At 41.5% G+C, this 17,500-nt stretch overlaps 2 protein-coding genes and 6 non-coding genes across 10 annotated transcripts in view; 5 read left to right on the forward strand and 3 right to left on the reverse strand.

Moving 5' to 3' along the window:
* The window catches only part of gpr158b (G protein-coupled receptor 158b), a 23,549-nt gene extending 16,686 nt beyond the window's left edge, over positions 1–6,863 (reverse strand). For both annotated transcript variants that reach the window (XM_060873725.1, XM_060873724.1), the window contains exons 1-2: positions 5,783–6,863; positions 813–918 (exon numbers count right to left, since the gene is read on the reverse strand). In XM_060873725.1, the coding sequence (XP_060729708.1) occupies positions 813–918; positions 5,783–6,543 (867 nt within the window). In that variant the 5' untranslated portion in view covers positions 6,544–6,863. The remainder of the gene's footprint in view (positions 1–812; positions 919–5,782) is intronic.
* Positions 6,864–7,739: 876 nt separating this feature from the next.
* Positions 7,740–7,812, forward strand: trnat-ugu (transfer RNA threonine (anticodon UGU)). Its single transcript has one exon. It is a non-coding gene; the product is annotated as a tRNA-Thr (tRNA).
* Positions 7,813–9,093: 1,281 nt separating this feature from the next.
* trnat-ugu (transfer RNA threonine (anticodon UGU)) lies at positions 9,094–9,166 on the forward strand. Its single transcript has one exon. It is a non-coding gene; the product is annotated as a tRNA-Thr (tRNA).
* A 278-nt stretch (positions 9,167–9,444) lies between these two features.
* trnat-ugu (transfer RNA threonine (anticodon UGU)) lies at positions 9,445–9,517 on the reverse strand. Its single transcript has one exon. It is a non-coding gene; the product is annotated as a tRNA-Thr (tRNA).
* A 143-nt stretch (positions 9,518–9,660) lies between these two features.
* On the forward strand, positions 9,661–9,733 carry trnat-ugu (transfer RNA threonine (anticodon UGU)). Its single transcript has one exon. It is a non-coding gene; the product is annotated as a tRNA-Thr (tRNA).
* prtfdc1b (phosphoribosyl transferase domain containing 1b) overlaps positions 9,683–17,500 on the forward strand; it is a 12,869-nt gene continuing 5,051 nt past the window's right edge. The window contains exons 1-3 of one of the 2 annotated variants that reach the window (XM_060873349.1): positions 9,683–9,856; positions 16,316–16,422; positions 16,584–16,767. In XM_060873349.1, coding sequence (XP_060729332.1) covers positions 9,836–9,856; positions 16,316–16,422; positions 16,584–16,767 — 312 coding nt within the window. In that variant the 5' untranslated portion in view covers positions 9,683–9,835. Of the gene's footprint in view, positions 9,857–13,633; positions 13,795–16,315; positions 16,423–16,583; positions 16,768–17,500 lie in introns of those variants that run through there. The other variant, XM_060873347.1, reaches the window with a different exon arrangement.
* On the reverse strand, positions 10,500–10,572 carry trnat-ugu (transfer RNA threonine (anticodon UGU)). The gene has a single exon. It is a non-coding gene; the product is annotated as a tRNA-Thr (tRNA).
* trnat-ugu (transfer RNA threonine (anticodon UGU)) lies at positions 11,508–11,580 on the forward strand. The gene has a single exon. It is a non-coding gene; the product is annotated as a tRNA-Thr (tRNA).

Here is a 17,500-nt window from a genome sequence, read left to right on the forward strand (position 1 = left end):
ACTCGCTTAATGAACCATGGCAGCTCTTTGTGTTCCCTCGTGCCAACCTCTTACTGACTGACGACTTAAACGAGAGATCCAGAAATAATCCCAACTCTCAGCAGCACGAGAGCAGCGTGGAGGCTAATTAGCGCCGTCAGAGACGTGTTCACGCAGAAAAGACTGAATTTCAACTCATCTGAAATCTAAATAAACCTAATGAGCTCCTGAACAGCCTGGAGGAAGATCTGCTTCTGTTTGAGCTGTGTACTGTGATTCATCTTTACACACACACACACACACACACACACACACACAGTTAGGAGAATTAAGAGACTGGATAGAGGGCTCATTTGCATATTTGCATACTGATTAACATACTCAAATTGCTTCTCCCTCTGTGTCCGTCACAGGAGCGCTCCGGCTGATCAGGACTCTTAAACTTCGCTCAGTTGCTACGGCAACAATATATAACATTCTTTTTTAGCTTGTTCAAATAACTGCTATACAATATCAAGCTATAATGTCGGGTTAGCATTCATGGAAGGAGTCTCCAGTGTCAGAGTTTCGTATGAAGACGTTTTCTGACGTCTGCTGAATTAATTCGCGAGCAGCTGCTAAAATGTCAGATTTTACTGTCCACCAGGTGGCGCTGTGGTCAGTTTGTTGTTCTACATTTGACCTTTTGCTCTTTCACCAAATCGTTCGTCCAATTTTTCCTAGTCTGCTTTGTACTCTTGAGTATTTACCTTTGTTCTAGTTTACAGAATTAACCGACGACTGATTGGTTCTTTGAAACATGTGATGGATGAAGCATCTGAAGATGAACTCACCTCCATGCTGGTCAGATTGCAGCGGTGAGTCCCGGAGAACCAGCCAGAGCTGGAGCACTGATCAATGTCCACGTCTTGCAGACTGACGTCAACCCTTACCACACCCCTACACACACACACACACACACACACACAGTGCAATAATGAAGATAACTTTAATGTAAAACACTTTATTTAAACACGTCTGAACTGAACCGAAGCGACTGAAAGGTTTATGGAGTTCTTCTCTTTCACGTACGGTACGTGTGAATACCCCTCATGTGCTGCTCCTGTTGTCTGGAAGAGAAAGCCTTTCTGATTCTATCCCTACATCCCCTGAAACAGCTTTATTTTTATCCGCCACACTGCTTGAAGGGGTGAGATGTGTAGGAGGTGTGGAGAACGAGCAGAGAACACAGAGAACCTAATAACTGCAGCAGAAGAGAGTGAGCATGTCCCTCATCCTCGAGTGCTGCTGGATCAAACCCAGGAAGCTGCTCAGAGAGCCGAACGCTGCTGGATTCTCTTCCTCCAGAGGAGAACAGACGTGTAAACAGCATTGACTTTTATACTGTGGACTCAGTGGCGAACACGTCAGGGTTTCGTGTCACATCCTGGAGGTTTAAGGAGAAACTTCACACACTTCAGCTAAAGAAACTAAAATGTGTTTATTAATAGCAAGAAGTTTCACTGAAACATTCTGACTGAACCCTCAGGGAACTCGAGACCGAAGACTTTCATCCTCGCAGCTAAGAATCCAAACAGCAGACGAGTTTTAAACTGTGTCTTAAGGACCCGACGGACAGATCTTTGTTCTACCACTAGGGGGCGAACCAGTAAAACTCTTTAGCTAGTGTTTAAGCTAAAGATAACGTAAATCTTCCTTCACAAGCTGAATCTATGTTCATATTCACAAGCGATGTGCAGTAACTCAATCCAGAGGAGGGTTTTCGTGCATTTTATTTATTTATTTATTTATTTGAAAAATCATGTTTGATTTCTGGGGGTCACGGTGTCTTAGTGGTTAGCACGTTCCCCTCACACCTCCAGGGTTGGGGGTTTGATTCCCACCTCCACATTGTGTGTGTGGAGTTTGCATGTTCTCCCCGTGCCTCGGGGGTTTCCTCCGGGTACTCCGGTTTCCTCCCCCGGTCCAAAGACATGCATGGTAGGTTGATTGGCATCTCTGGAAAATTGTCTGTAGTGTGTGAGTGAATGAGTGTGTGTGTGTGTGCCCTGTGATGGCAAATGGCACTCCGTCCAGGGTGTATCCTGCCTTGATGCCCGATGACGCCTGAGATAGGCACAGGCTCCCCGTGACCCGAGGTAGTTCAGATAAGCGGTAGAAGATGAATGAATGAATTCTGACTTCAAAAAATGGCAAAATCCTGGATGGACTGGAACCAAAAATAATTCTTTACTTTCGCACATTTTATTATATGTTTTTATTTCACGTCACTGCATTTCAAAAAAACAATACATACTTTCTGGAGTGCATCAGTCCCTTATTAGCACTGGTTTAATTCCAATCTCACGTGAATAAAACAAACAACAGTAGTCATGTATCTCGGTATCTAAACACACACAGATCCAGCAGTCTTCTGCTAGCTCACTGTGTCACTGGATGCTGCTGCTGTAAATAGACAAAAAAGAATCTGTAATGTTTTAACGTGTTGTTGTTGTTGTTGTTGTTGATGTTCCAGCTCGTGTAGATGTGTAAATTTATGTCATGTTTACTTTGAGAAGAGTTGAACATAAACCCTGAAGCTGGTGGTGACGACACGCCGTCCTGAGAGACGCACAGAGATAAAGGATGACCTCCAGCAGGATTAGTTATTTCTGACTGAAGAATATTAGATTTGACACAGGATACGTTTTCTTCTAGTCTGCAGCTTCATACGTCTTGTCCCTCTCTCTCTCTCTTTCTCTCTCTCTCTCTCTCTCTCTCTTTCTCTCACTCTCTCTTTCTCTCTCTCTTTCACTCTCTTTCTCTCTCTTTCTCTCTCACTCTCTCTCTCACTCTCTCTCTATTTCTCTCTCTTTCTCTCTCTTTCTCTCTCTCTCTTTATCTCTCTTTATATCTCTTTCTCTCTCTCTCTCTCTCTCTCACTCTCTCTTTCACTCTCTCTCTCTTTCACTCTCTCTCTCTCTCTCACTCTCTCTCTTTTTCTCTCTCTCCTTCTCTCTCTCTTTATCTCTCTCTCTCACTCTCTCTCACTTTCACTCTCTCTCTTTCACTCTCTCTCTCTTTCACTCTCTCTCTTTCACCCTCTCACTCTCTCTTCAGGAATTGGGAGAGTTCTCCAGAGGCAGCGACAGCCCATCTGTCAACTGGGAACGGAAACAAACACCTGAAGCTGTCAGGTGTCATTTCTGTCAGCGAGCTCAGCGATGTGAGCGAGCGAGCGAGAGAGAGAGAGAGAGAGAGAGAGGGAGAGAGACAGAGAGAGAGAGAGAGAGAGAGAGAGAGAGAGAGAGAGAGAGAGAGAGAGAATTGCTAAAGGAAATCTAACCAGTTGGATTTAACACCAACATTGTCACACACACAGTAAGAGTTAGAATTAGCTCAATAAAACCAACCCAGCTTCAAATATACAAAATTCACAGCTTTTTTTTTTTTTAAAGAAGTAATATTTTTTGGAAAAAGAGAGATTTTTAAATCACACACTTCTCCTAAAAGGTTCTTTTCTCATTGCCTTGAACCTGTCATATGGCCATGAATGTAAAATAGCTACAGAAACGAATAAGCAGTAAAAAAAAAATAAATATATATATATATATATATATATATATATATATATATATATATATATATATATATATTATCACTATGGTTACAACAGTGACCTGATTTCTTGCCGCTACAACACCACATTTACAGTTTAATCCCCGTCTCACACACACACACACACACACTGTACAACTGATTATAAAACAGTTTACTAAATAACATCATTCATGGAACTTCAGGCAAAAAAAAACAACTAAACAAATCTGTGGAAACAAGTTAAAAGGTACAAGTTAAACACACACGAGATCGCTCTAAACACACCTGAGATCGCTCTAAACACACCTGAGATCGCTCTAAACACACATGAGATCGCTCTAAACACACCTGAGATCGCTCTAAACACACCTGAGATCGCTCTAAACACACATGAGATCGCTCTAAACACACCTGAGATCGCTCTAAACACACGAGATCGCTCTAAACACACGAGATCGCTCTAAACACACATGAGATCGCTCTAAACACACCTGAGATCGCTCTAAACACACCTGAGATCGCTCTAAACACACCTGAGATCGCTCTAAACACACGAGATCGCTCTAAACACACATGAGATCGCTCTAAACACACCTGAGATCGCTCTAAACACACGAGATCGCTCTAAACACACATGAGATCGCTCTAAACACACACGAGATCGCTCTAAACACACCTGAGATCGCTCTAAACACGCATGAGATCGCTCTAAACACGCATGAGATCGCTCTAAACACACCTGAGATCGCTCTAAACACACATGAGATCGCTCTAAACACACACGAGATCGCTCTAAACACACACGAGATCGCTCTAAACACACCTGAGATCGCTCTAAACACACCTGAGATCGCTCTAAACACACCTGAGATCGCTCTAAACACACATGAGATCGCTCTAAACACACGAGATCGCTCTAAACACACATGAGATCGATCTAAACACACATGAGATCGCTCTAAACACACATGAGATCGCTCTAAACACACGAGATCGCTCTAAACACACATGAGATCGCTCTAAACACACACGAGATCGCTCTAAACACACCTGAGATCGCTCTAAACACACCTGAGATCGCTCTAAACACACCTGAGATCGCTCTAAACACACATGAGATCGCTCTAAACACACCTGAGATCGCTCTAAACACACCTGAGATCGCTCTAAACACACGAGATCGCTCTAAACACACATGAGATCGCTCTAAACACACACGAGATCGCTCTAAACACACACGAGATCGCTCTAAACACACACGAGATCGCTCTAAACACACCCGAGATCGCTCTAAACACACCCGAGATCGCTCTAAACACACATGAGATCGCTCTAAACACACCTGAGATCGCTCTAAACACACGAGATCGCTCTAAACACACATGAGATCGCTCTAAACACACATGAGATCGCTCTAAACACACATGAGATCGCTCTAAACACACATGAGATCGCTCTAAACACACCTGAGATCGCTCTAAACACACGAGATCGCTCTAAACACACATGAGATCGCTCTAAACACATATGAGATCGCTCTAAACACACCTGAGATCGCTCTAAACACACGAGATCGCTCTAAACACACGAGAACGCTCTAAACACACATGAGATCGCTCTAAACACACGAGATCGCTCTAAACACACATGAGATCGCTCTAAACACACCTGAGATCGCTCTAAACACACGAGATCGCTCTAAACACACATGAGATCGCTCTAAACACACCTGAGATCGCTCTAAACACACGAGATTGCTCTAAACACACACGAGATCGCTCTAAACACACCTGAGATCGCTCTAAACACACATGAGATCGCTCTAAACACACCTGAGATCGCTCTAAACACTGAGATCGCTCTAAACACACGAGATCGCTCTAAACACACATGAGATCGCTCTAAACACACATGAGATCGCTCTAAACACACCTGAGATCGCTCTAAACACACATGAGATCGCTCTAAACACACCTGAGATCGCTCTAAACACACGAGATCGCTCTAAACACACATGAGATCGCTCTAAACACACCTGAGATCGCTCTAAACACACATGAGATCGCTCTAAACACACCTGAGATCGCTCTAAACACACGAGATCGCTCTAAACACACATGAGATCGCTCTAAACACACCTGAGATCGCTCTAAACACACATGAGATGACCCAACATCACTTTAGTTAGATCACTTAAACTCAGCTGAATTTGTTTAAAACTTACCTGGTCTCTGGCTCTGTGCCCGTGTTCAGACCAAACACTTTCACCGACAGTGTTAGAAGCCAGTGCGGGATGAAGCGCCCATGCTCGCACTCCAGGTATGGCGCAGACCACTGCACTTGACCTTGTGTGCTCTGGGAGCTTCGAGCCTGCGTTATCGTCCGGGTTCTCTGCTGGACCTGGCGGTTAGACTCCGACTCCTCACCTGAAAGGTCTTGCAGCTCCACGTGTCCGCCCATCCTCGTGGCTTGGAGGTGGAGCTGCTCGGTGTGGAGGGCGAGCGTGGCGCGATGGATCTTTGGCTCGCGGTCCAGCAGGCTCCGAACCAGCGCACGATACCACGCCTTCTGCTGCTGCTTATCTTGCTGCGTTTCTCGCGCCAGCGCGTTTAGGAAGTCGGTGGCGCGCGACACGGCGTCCAGCGCAGCGTGAACGGAATGTGAGGAAGTGACTGGTGGGGCCGGTGCAGCAGAACCGAGGCTGCTGAGCTCGTAACGGCGCGAGCAGTTCACGTGCGCAAGCGCGGACGCGTCGCCCGTGTGGAGGAAGGCGGCCACCACGCGCGGCAGCTCCTCCGCCCCAGCCCCAGCCGAAGCCCCGCGCTCCGTGCCACGGACTCGGTGTTGCCTCGCGCCGATTTCGGCGGTAGCAGCTGTGGCCTCTTCGTCGTCGTCGTCGCCGCCGTCCGACCACTCCACATAGCCGTCGTGCGTGGCGCGCGCCAGTCCCGCGTGCAAAAGGAGGCAGATCAGCAGCACACCCATGACCGCGTCCGCGCAGAAAACTCGCTCTTAAATCCTGTTGATCAGCGCGAGCATCCTAAACGGGTTTGGTTATGCAAACGTGCATCCTCCAGCACGCGCGTCTACAACCTCACAGATGGATGCGTGACTTGCTCTAAGAAACATTTTGATTGTCTGTTTTTTTTTATTATTATTATTATATATTGTTGACTGCTTGCACACATATTAAAGTGTCATCCTGTTGCACTGCAAATGTAAATCCTTTGTGTTGTTCTCAGTTTGCGCTCCATGGTGCAGATCCGGTCCTCTGTGCTCCGCTATACAGGCAGAACCACACTGACAGCTCGGTTGTATGTGAGAGGCACAAACATTTCCCCACTTCTGCCGTCACACCGTTCAGTTGTAGCGTATAGCCACTGTTTCTGTCAATCATACATTTTGGGGGCGGAGCTACACGTAGTAGGCGTGTCGAAGTGTTTGTAGCTGTTCAGTGCTGAAAACAACAAGACTGTTCTTACTTAAGGTAGTATTTCATTTTTTTTATGTTTTATTAATCCCACATGACGAAATAAAGGAGTTTATAAATAAACATGCTGTAGTCCCAATATGACAAGACTACAGATCGAAAATGTGAAAAAAATATTCAGCAAATGTAAAACAATAACAGAAAGATGTAATACATATCCATAGACAGGGACACCACTAGCAATTTTGGGCCCTGTGAAAGAAAATGAGACTGGGCCCCCTACCACACCCATTTCACACCAAACATACAAGCCTCTGGGGGCCCCAAAAGTGCGTGGGCCCTTAGAATCGTCCTAACATTTCCTCCCTTAGTGGCGCCCCTGTCCATAGAATCTAAAGCTTATTATAAACAAATGGTTAAAATAAGCATAAACCTTGGACTCTTGTTTTATTTCATGAAGAAACACTTAGAATGAAGTCACAGTGCCTCTGATGAATGTACATGACTCATACAGCTAGCTGTCAGTGTGCTGTAAAGCTTTATGTTTAGAACATTGATTATGGCCCCAGTGGCCAGTGAACTCAAGGCAAGACCACTGCTGAAACCACTATTATGGACTGAGGCTGGATTGATGTTGGAGCTTTTGCTCATTTGGTTCATCCTATATGTATGATCCAAATGCACAGGAGCTAAAAAAATGTCTTTTATAAACATGTTCTTCAGGTTCTTCAGCAAGCTTGTTGCTGCACTTGGCTCCATAGCTCAGTGGTTAGAGCACTGGTCTTGTAAACCAGGGGTCGTGAGTTCAATCCTCACTGGGGCCTTCAGTTGGGTTTTTTTTAAGATTTGAGTGCTGGTAGATAGCACCCATAGATATCTACACCTAGATGTCACCTTGGCTAAGGCAGTACATTGGAAGGAATGCGTCAATAGAGCCGCCATCTTGGTACAATCATGTCATGAATGCAATTTTCTTGTTTTTTTTTGGTTCATTCCAAAGGTCAGACATGTATTTATCATTAAATCATTAAGAAAATTTAAGGTTTTGATATGAAGATAATCTACTTTTTCACAATATAATGCATAGTGCTAGTAGGTGTAAGTTTATTACTTACATTCTTCCACTTACCTTATAGCCTACTGCATGTAACACTGCTACAATGGTGTGACTATACATGTTCATTTATACATTTAAATTGGATTGGTTTATTAAATATGATACACAAAGCAATTTACAGGTTGAAGCAAATCACAAATTTGAGAGGAACATAATGTGAAACTTAGATAGTTGAGGTGCCAAAAACTGTTCAATCTTTTATTTATTCCTGTCCCGCAATACTTTTGCCACATTAAATAATTATGTACTAAAGTCACATAAACCAAAAAAAAACAACAAAGTTTGACTTTGAGGCTGAACTTGTGTGTTACACTGCCAACCTAACTGGTGACATCCTCCCAGGACCGTCAGTTTAGTTTCCCTGCAACAACAACACGACCTTACACACTTTCTTCCTGACACTTTTGCTCTGCAGTTACAGAGTATGAACCTTTGCGACATGGTGTTGTCTCAACTTATGAATGTTACAGACATCCAGTGACATTAAGCTAAAGTGATGGTTGTCTATGCCATCTTGAGCCTCAACAGTGTGATCACGAAGACCAAATATGTCCTCAGAGTCTACTTCTGCTTTAGCTTCGGATTCAGATTATTTTTATTTAATGCCATGTCAGCAATCAAAAGCTATTTTCATGGCAAACATTTAATTACAAAATGAAAAAAAAAAGTTTTAAAAAAAAATTACAAAAACAAATATCATATAAATACAATAAAAACAAAACAAATATAATCCAATATAATCCAAGTAAAGTCAGTTGACAAAAGAGCGTTCTGCTTGTGTTAAGTCCAGGACAATCTAATAAAATATGTTTGACAGATAAGTGAATCTTACAGAACATACATAAAGTTGGGTCTTTTCACCTTTGAACAAAAAAAGCATGGGTCAATTTTTAACGTCCTTATTAAAAGCTTCGTAATCTACAAATGTTGTCTGTTTTCCTAACTGTCACAAACTAAAGGGTTCTTCAGCATTTCACTTGCCACTCTTGGCTCCATAGCTCAGTGGTTAGAGCACTGGTCTTGTAAACCAGGGGTCGTGAGTTCAATCCTCACTGGGGCCTTTAGTTGGGTCTTTTTGAAGATTGGAGTGCTGGTAGATAGCACCTTCTACCTCCAAGTTCCTATCCTGATTGCATGATACACAGTGTTCTTCAGTTAAAAAAAGCATTATAAGAACTTTTTAGATTCAATGATTCTTATAGAAGCAGAAGTTTGAGATCCAAGGAATGCTGAAGCAGCATGCACACAAACTTCTCCTGTTCCAAACATTTTGTTTTCATATATCAGAACCCCAATCAGTCCATGAGACGGTTACTTATTTTTTGAAAAAAGTGTTTGAAGGCCCCAGCGAGAATTGAACTCACGACCCCTGGTTTACAAGACCAGTGCTCTAACCACTGAGCTATGGAGCCCTGTGACAATGTTGTATCTGAAGCCTTTGTTATGTGAATCAGTTGGTCCACACCCTGTAAAGTAAATTTTGTCATCCTGTATGTATGTGCTAATGGGGTGTGACTGCTTTCATTAAAACGTTCATCACATGCAGTGTGAGCAAGGCTCCATAGCTCAGTGGTTAGAGCACTGGTCTTGTAAACCAGGGGTCGCGAGTTCAATTCTCGCTGGGGCCTTCAAACACACTTTTGAAGGGCCAAACCTAGAAAAGCCGTGTTCCGTGTTGCCTTCACACGGCTCCAGAGTCCTGGCTTTGGTTATGAACTCTGTGTTTGTCGATGTTTCCTCGCAGTGTTTCGGTAAGTTGTTCTTATTGCGGCTATAGCAGAACCCTAAAGAACCTGTTTTTATTCCTTAAGTCTTAGATTAAAAACTGAATATGAGTCAAATTGTGTGAAAGTTATTGTGTGTTTGTGCAGCACTTAATCAGCTTCTCTTCCACTATTCAAGATTGTCTTTCTACCTTCAAAACAGCTTTTGTTCTCCAGTGTTCTCTGCTCCCAAGGTTTAAGATCTGGGCCTGTGTCAGAGTAAAAATGTCCTGTGTGTGTGTGTATGTGTGTGTAGCATGCGTATATACTATGTGTCGGAGATGTTATCTCTAATATGATTGATCCCTAAAATAATCCCTGATCTGTATCATCTTATTATCTCACTATACATTTCTTCTCCCTCTTCACCTTTAGCCCATTTTCTCCTCTGATAAAGAAACTCTTAATCCTCTTTAAAGTCCTCCTCTCTGCTCCTGACACTTTTTGACTTTATGAGCTCTTTTAAGGGTTAAGATGCTTGACGGAGAACTTTTATCTTTACCAGGATCTTTTCTTTAATTTTAAGGTGAAACACTCTTATTTCTAAAAAGCACATCACTTGGAGGAACTCTTTGCACTAAGAACTTTCATCAAAACAGAGGAACACTGTCAGATGATCTCCAACCACAGAAGGTCCCAGTGAGGATTGAACTCACGACCCCTGGTTTACAAGACCAGTGCTCTAACCACTGAGCTATGGAACCGTACAAATCCTTAGCTAAGTGAAGATCTGGGCTACAGCAGCACTTTGGAGGGCTTGTAAAGATCCACAAAGTGTTCTTCAGAAGAAAAATTGAAATCTGTCTGATCTTTAACCATCCGTCACTTGATTACGATTCAATTCTATTCCGATGTTATAGTCTGATCTCAGATCAGTTGCAAGCTGCCCTTCCATTTCACCTCGCTTAGCTTCATGAATATTTCAGTCCCACTCTGAGCTTAATCGGCAATGCTATACGACTGAAAGCGCTCTCTCGCATCAGCCACGGTTCTTGAGCCTGACCCCATTTCCTCACTCCAGATCTTACATCACCATGGCAGAAAGTCAGCATTAAGACGCTGAACCCAGATCAGTTTGGTAGGAATCTGATTTTGAAAAGGCTATAAAATGATTTTTTAATAAATATGAACTATTTTTCTTTAAACCTCAAAGAGCAGAAAGTATCTTTATGAAAATGGTGTCTGAGGTTTTTTCTGGAGCTCAGAAGCGAATGGTAAAGGAGACAGAGAATACTTTTAAAGTCGAATCTAAAACACTTTTCTGTGGAAGAAATCAGAAATGTTTTCTTTTATTGTGAGCTGTTGTTCATGGGTTCTTCAGATCTTGGGTTTCTGCTCTTCCTGTTTCCAGCTGTCCAGGAATTTCTATCATTCCATGATCTTTTTTTCAGTCTGATAATTTAAAACACATGACTCCTACAGCCAGCTGTCAGTGTGCTGTAAAGCTTTATGTTTAGAACATTGGTTGATGGCCCCAGTGGCAAGTGAACTCATGACTGCTGGTTTACAAGACCACTGCTGAAGCCACTATTATGTGGGGTCCTGAGGCTGGATTGGGGATGGAGCCCTTGCTCATTTGGCTCATCAAGTATATATAATCCAAATCGGAGCTAAAAAATGCAATCTTACTGCTATTCTTGGCTCCATAGCTCAGTGGTTAGAGCACTGGTCTTGTAAACCAGGGGTTGTGAGTTCGATCCTCACTGGGGCCTTCAGTTGGGTCTTTTTGAAGATTTGAGTGCTGGTAGCTAGCACCTTCCACCTCCAAGTTCCTGTTTCTATCCTGATCGCATGTTACTGTCGTGTGTCCGTGAGGATTACTGAAACAGAGTGTCTATGATCCTGTACTGATACACAGTGTTCTTCAGTTAAAAAAAGGCATTATAAGAACTTTTTAGATCAATGATTCTCATAGAAGCAGAAGTTTGAGATCCAAGGAATGCTGCAGCAGCATGCACACAAGCTTCTTCTGTTCCAAACATTTTGTTTTGGTACATCAGAACCCAAATCAGTCCATGAGACGGTCACTTATATTTTGAAAAAAGTGCTTGGCCCCAGCGAGAATTGAACTCACGACCTCTGGTTTACAAGACCAGTGCTCTAACCATTGTTGTAACCTAACCATTCCACGTTCCTCATAATGTTCCCTGCCTTGGATTCTGTTTCCCTCAATGCCTTCTCTTAAAGCTTCCTGATTCCCAGCTTTCTAGGGACCTCCCCAGTGTTCCTGTCTTCTGCTTTTCTGGCTGGCTTCCACTTTTTTTGTTTAAACAGTATCAGTATTGCAAAGTCACATATTACTAATCTTATAGAAACCTACACTTGATGTGGTGAAAATAGTTCTTCAAGGCTTCTTAAAGGATTCTCAGCTTCCTAAAAAGAAAAAAAAGAGAAACACTGTTATAATAAGACTTTTCTAATAGTGTACGTTCCTCTTATTGGTCTGCTGGGTTCTATATTCTCAGGTCCAAAGCTTGTGAAGATCTTTGTTCCTGGTCTTCTAGTCTTCCTTGTTCCTGGTCTTCTTTTGATTCTTGGTCAGATTGTTTACTTGGTTTCTTGTTTGTGTGTCCCACATCTTATTTATCTTACACTCTTCGAAATTGTGTTTTTTCTTCGAAGAGGTCATTTTATAATTAAAGGTTTTATGTAGAACATGGAAGAACATTCTTCCTTTATTAATAAATATCTTTAGTGCAGGTTGTTTGTATGGCTCTTAGTCAAATATTGTTCTAGTTTCCTGACTCTTAGTCTCAGTGTTTATATGATACATAATGACATATCTGGGACTTAATCTCGATTACTGTGTGTACACCAGTTCACTCGTTAAGATTCTACATTACTGTGTTGTTTTTCATTTCTTCTTGTTGTGTTAATAAAGTTTCCAGTCAGTCAGGTTTTTCCTGGTCTGTTTTAGTTGAATCTGATTGGCTGGCCGATTGAATCGAATGTGGAATCTTGATTGTTGATAGTTCAGTGAAAAATTCAGGGTTATGTGATGGAGTACACACACACACGTTATACCCTGTTTAAACGTGCTGTAAGAGAACATCGCATACAGAGCTGTGAGCTGGAAATCACGACGATCACGCTGCCACTCTTTTTAAGCATGAATGAACCTAGCATGAATTATGTATGTAAAGAAGTGGTAGCTTATGCACATGATGGCCAACTGCTCTGTGGATCCTGCGCTAATTGACAGTTAGTGGATATGACTAAAACAAAAATAAAATCAGAGCTATGAAAGACTTTCTCTCAGTAATGCTGACCTGCTAGCTAGCTAGTTCGCCATGCGTTAATGTTAGTTAACGTTAACGAGAACTAGAATTAAGATTTCCCTTGTTATAACAAATGGGTTATTTGAATATAAAAAAAAAGAATAAGTGAATGTAATTTACAGAGTATTAGAGCTGTCTTTGTTTAAAGGAAAAATAATCTTGCTTATGTAGATGCATGTAAGACCTGGCTAATATTAGCTAGCCTGCCATGTTGGGCCCAAAACAACCCTGTAATCCGACCTAATAAATGGTGCTCAGTTTGTCTGTAGTTCACTTATTCAGTCTTAAGTTACTCTATTAACCCAGTGGTTTATATATACATGTTTAATTTTAGTGTAAAATCTGATTATACTCATGAAAACCCTCAGATTTGTGTGTTTGTGTGGGTGTTTTTGAGCACTGTTAGCCGTGTGATGTCTGTAAATGCAGCTGTGCGCATGCGCGGTCCTTCCAAGATTTATCCTGTTATAAAATGGTTCGTGGGTTGTTTGCGCATGCGCTGACTGAACGTGAGTGAAAAGGAGCTTTGTTCTGTTTTTGTTTTGTGTTGAGATGTAAAAAAGAAAAAAAAAAGAAAAAGAAAAAAAGCGGAAGATCTGCAGCATGGCACAACTGAGCGCGAGCGCACCGACACACAGAGGCGTCGTGGTAAATAATCCCTGGATTATTTCTCTGATTCTTCAGTGTAGAGTCGCGAGAGGGGAAAAGTTTTAAAAGTTTCAGACTTTCTTACTTGTTGTAACGTGCACGTCAACTTGCTGTGCTTACAGTCTCTTTACTTCGTCCCTGCTTCATAAATACATCACATTACATCTTAAGGGTTGTGGGTTTGATTTAAAAAGAAAAAAAAAACTCATTCATTCATTCATTCATTCATTCATTCATTCATGTATTCAGTCATTTCATTGCTGCTTTAAAACGTATCATTATAAACCTTCACATTCGCGTCAAACTGTAAAGAAACGTCTTTAGATTAGTTGATTTTTTTGATTGATAAAAAACAACTATAAATGTAGAGTACACCAGGCGTTAAAGTGAGCTTCTTATCCGAATACCTCGTTCCACCTTAAATCATGTCGCGGTGACGTCACTCGGTTACCAGGTGGTGATTGAAGTGTTTACATGGAGTTCAGTTTGTGCTGAAAGTATTCAGAATGAGAGCAAATAACAACATGCAGGAATAACACGAACAACAACATGCACAAATAACAACATGCACAAATAACAATTTGCACAAACCACATGCACAAATAACAATATGCACAAACAACAACATGCACGAACAACAACATGCACAAACAACAACATGCACAAACAACAACATGCACGAATAACAACATACACAAATAACAACATACACAAATAACAACATGCACGAATAACAACATGCACGAATAACAACATGCACGAATAACAACATGCACGAATAACAACATGCACGAATAACAACATGCACGAATACAACATGCACGAATACAACATGCACGAATACAACATGCACGAATACCAACATGCACGAATACCAACATGCACGAATACCAACATGCACGAATACCAACATGCACGAATACCAACATGCACGAATACCAACATGCACGAACAACAACATGCACGAACAACAACATGCACGAACAACAACATGCACGAACAACAACATGCACGAATACAATATTCACGAACAACAATATTCACGAACAAGAACATGCACGAACAAGAACATGCACGAACAAGAACATGCACGAACAAGAACATGCACGAACAACAACATGCACGAACAACAACATGCACGAACAACAACATGCACGAACAACAACATGCACGAACAACAACATGCACGAACAACAACATGCACGAACAACAACATGCACGAACAACAACATGCACGAACAAGAACATGCACGAATAACAACATGCACGAATACAAATAAGCATCTAATGAAATAGTCCAACAGAGTTATAGTTCTAGTGCTGTGTATGAATTTTAAACTCTTCACCGTGTGATCGGCCATGTTGGTTTGACGTCACTCTTTAAGGACCTGGTGGTTGGGAAGACAAGATCAAGTGATTTAACTGAACCTTGAAGACAAGGTGTTTTCTGAAGGTCTTTCTGGTTGTACATGGGGAATTACATGTTACAACCTCACCTTGAAAAATGTCCAGAAAGTTCTAACACTAAATTGCTAGCTAGCTAACAAAAGTTATAATTTATATATGTAGAGGAGCTTAGCTAGTTTTCAGGTCGACTTTTTGTTTAACACAACTAACTACAAATGCTATCAAACATGCTAATCTTTACAAAGAAATGTTCTACCTAACACAAACTGGCCAGATAGTTACTTATCTAGCTCACAAGCTAATGTTAGGTAACAAAATGTATAGTTTATATAACTTGGGAAGCTAGCCAGCTTTTTGGGCATTTTTTTTAGTAGTTTAACAGCAATAACACAAAAATAAAGAATCATTCTAGTTTTTTAATAACTAGTTAGTAGTTTTTCAGCTAGCTCATTAGCTAGCTAACAAAGGATCCAAATGTTATCAGGGGAATAATAATAATAATAATAATAATAATAATAATAATAATAATAATAATAACAAGTTAGTTACTAATGAAGTTTCTAGCTCATAAGCCTTAGCTAGCTTACCTAGCATACCAAGATAGCTAACAAGAGTGCTTCCTGATATTGGTTAGCTAGCTTAAATAGCACTGTTCATTGTTCTACATGTGATAAATGATGTACTGTTAAACTTTAGTATTTAAAGATGGAGATCAGGAACAATATATTTAAAATCCAAAATGCCATGAAAAATTCCATTTATAACAATTTATGGTAGCTTCACTTCCTGTCCAGTCCATCATATGGGTCATTTTTCCCCCAGTGTTAATGCTAAATCATTTATTATGTACATTATGTAATGTATTAAATGTAAAAAGGAAAAAAAGACTAAACAGCGCCACCAACAGACCACATGGCGTTACTTTGGGTTTATTTAAGGTGGAACGCTACATGGCTACATGTTTGCGGGGATCTGTAATGGCTGAAATGAGTGAACTTTACATCAGGAGTTTGTGAAGTGAAAGTGTTTTGGGATGTAAACAGAAATATAAAGGCATTAGTATTGTATATGATGCATGCGAACGTCCCAACAGCTAATGTTATTTCTCGGACAGATCCCAGACGATTGGCCAGGATACAGTCCGGACCTTTTCACCTATCCGAAGCATTACAGTGGGGATCTGGACTGTGTTTACATTCCCCATGGAGTCATCATGGACCGGTAATGATAAACTCTAAAGTGCAGAATATCTCATGTTCTGTAGCATCGCACACACGTCAGCCTCTGCCTACGTTACCCAGCATGCTTCGCATAACAATCTACACTTGGCCCCTGGCAAAGAGCTGATCAGTCACTCATACAGTCTTGGTGTGTGTTTGCAGGACGGAGCGACTGGCACGTGACATCATGGACGATCTGGGAGACCACGACATCGTGGTGCTGTGCGTGCTGAAGGGAGGCCACCAGTTCTGCTCCGATCTGGTGGAACGCATCCAAGTGCTGAACCGCAACTCCAGCAAGTCTTTACTCATGACCGTAGACTTCATACGACTCAAGAGCTACCTGGTAATCAGACGTTATTCATGTACTAAAACACCCCAAACATTTGCACGCAGCTAAGAAACCATCAGAAATTCCGGCTCTGTTCAGGAAATCCAAATCACTAAAACCATTTCACTAATAAGAGTTGATTCTTTTTGTCTCCCAAATGATTCACTGTCATCTATTTCTAAGCTGGACAAAGATCGTGACCTTTTGACCAATCAGAACATTTATTTAAATGTACGCGTATGTGTGCCTCACTGCGATTGGCTCATGACAGAGCTATGAACTTCAAATGCTCCGTTCAGTGAGTCAGTTCCTTTGATTCGTCCTGCATCGAATCAGACAACATTTCTTAAACATTGAGAGATCACATTTTCAGTGCTTTATCTAATCACAAACATGGCTGAGGAGACTTGTGCACCATTTAGACAGAGATTTATTTATTTAACATCTAAGATTTAGTAGAAAGACAGTATCTTTAAAATTAAGCATCATTTACGGGCCGTAAAAATGCAAACAGAACTTAAAGTCAAAGTCGAAACAGTTGCTTTGTAAAAAAAAAGATGTTAATTTTTAAACGTTTTCCATCCTTCATTCTTTAAGGCTGTAGTGGAACTTTACTGTAATGCGTTTCTGAACCAGCAGAGGGAGACATAGCACAGCTCATCAGCCTCCACGTGTCCACGTGAAGGGAAAAGTATAGCTTTGATGATCATCATAGTGTTTTATGATGTAAAGTTTACTTATGTTGCAT

Source organism: Tachysurus vachellii, chromosome 7 (assembly GCF_030014155.1).
Source record: "Tachysurus vachellii isolate PV-2020 chromosome 7, HZAU_Pvac_v1, whole genome shotgun sequence".
Taxonomy (NCBI): domain Eukaryota; kingdom Metazoa; phylum Chordata; class Actinopteri; order Siluriformes; family Bagridae; genus Tachysurus; species Tachysurus vachellii.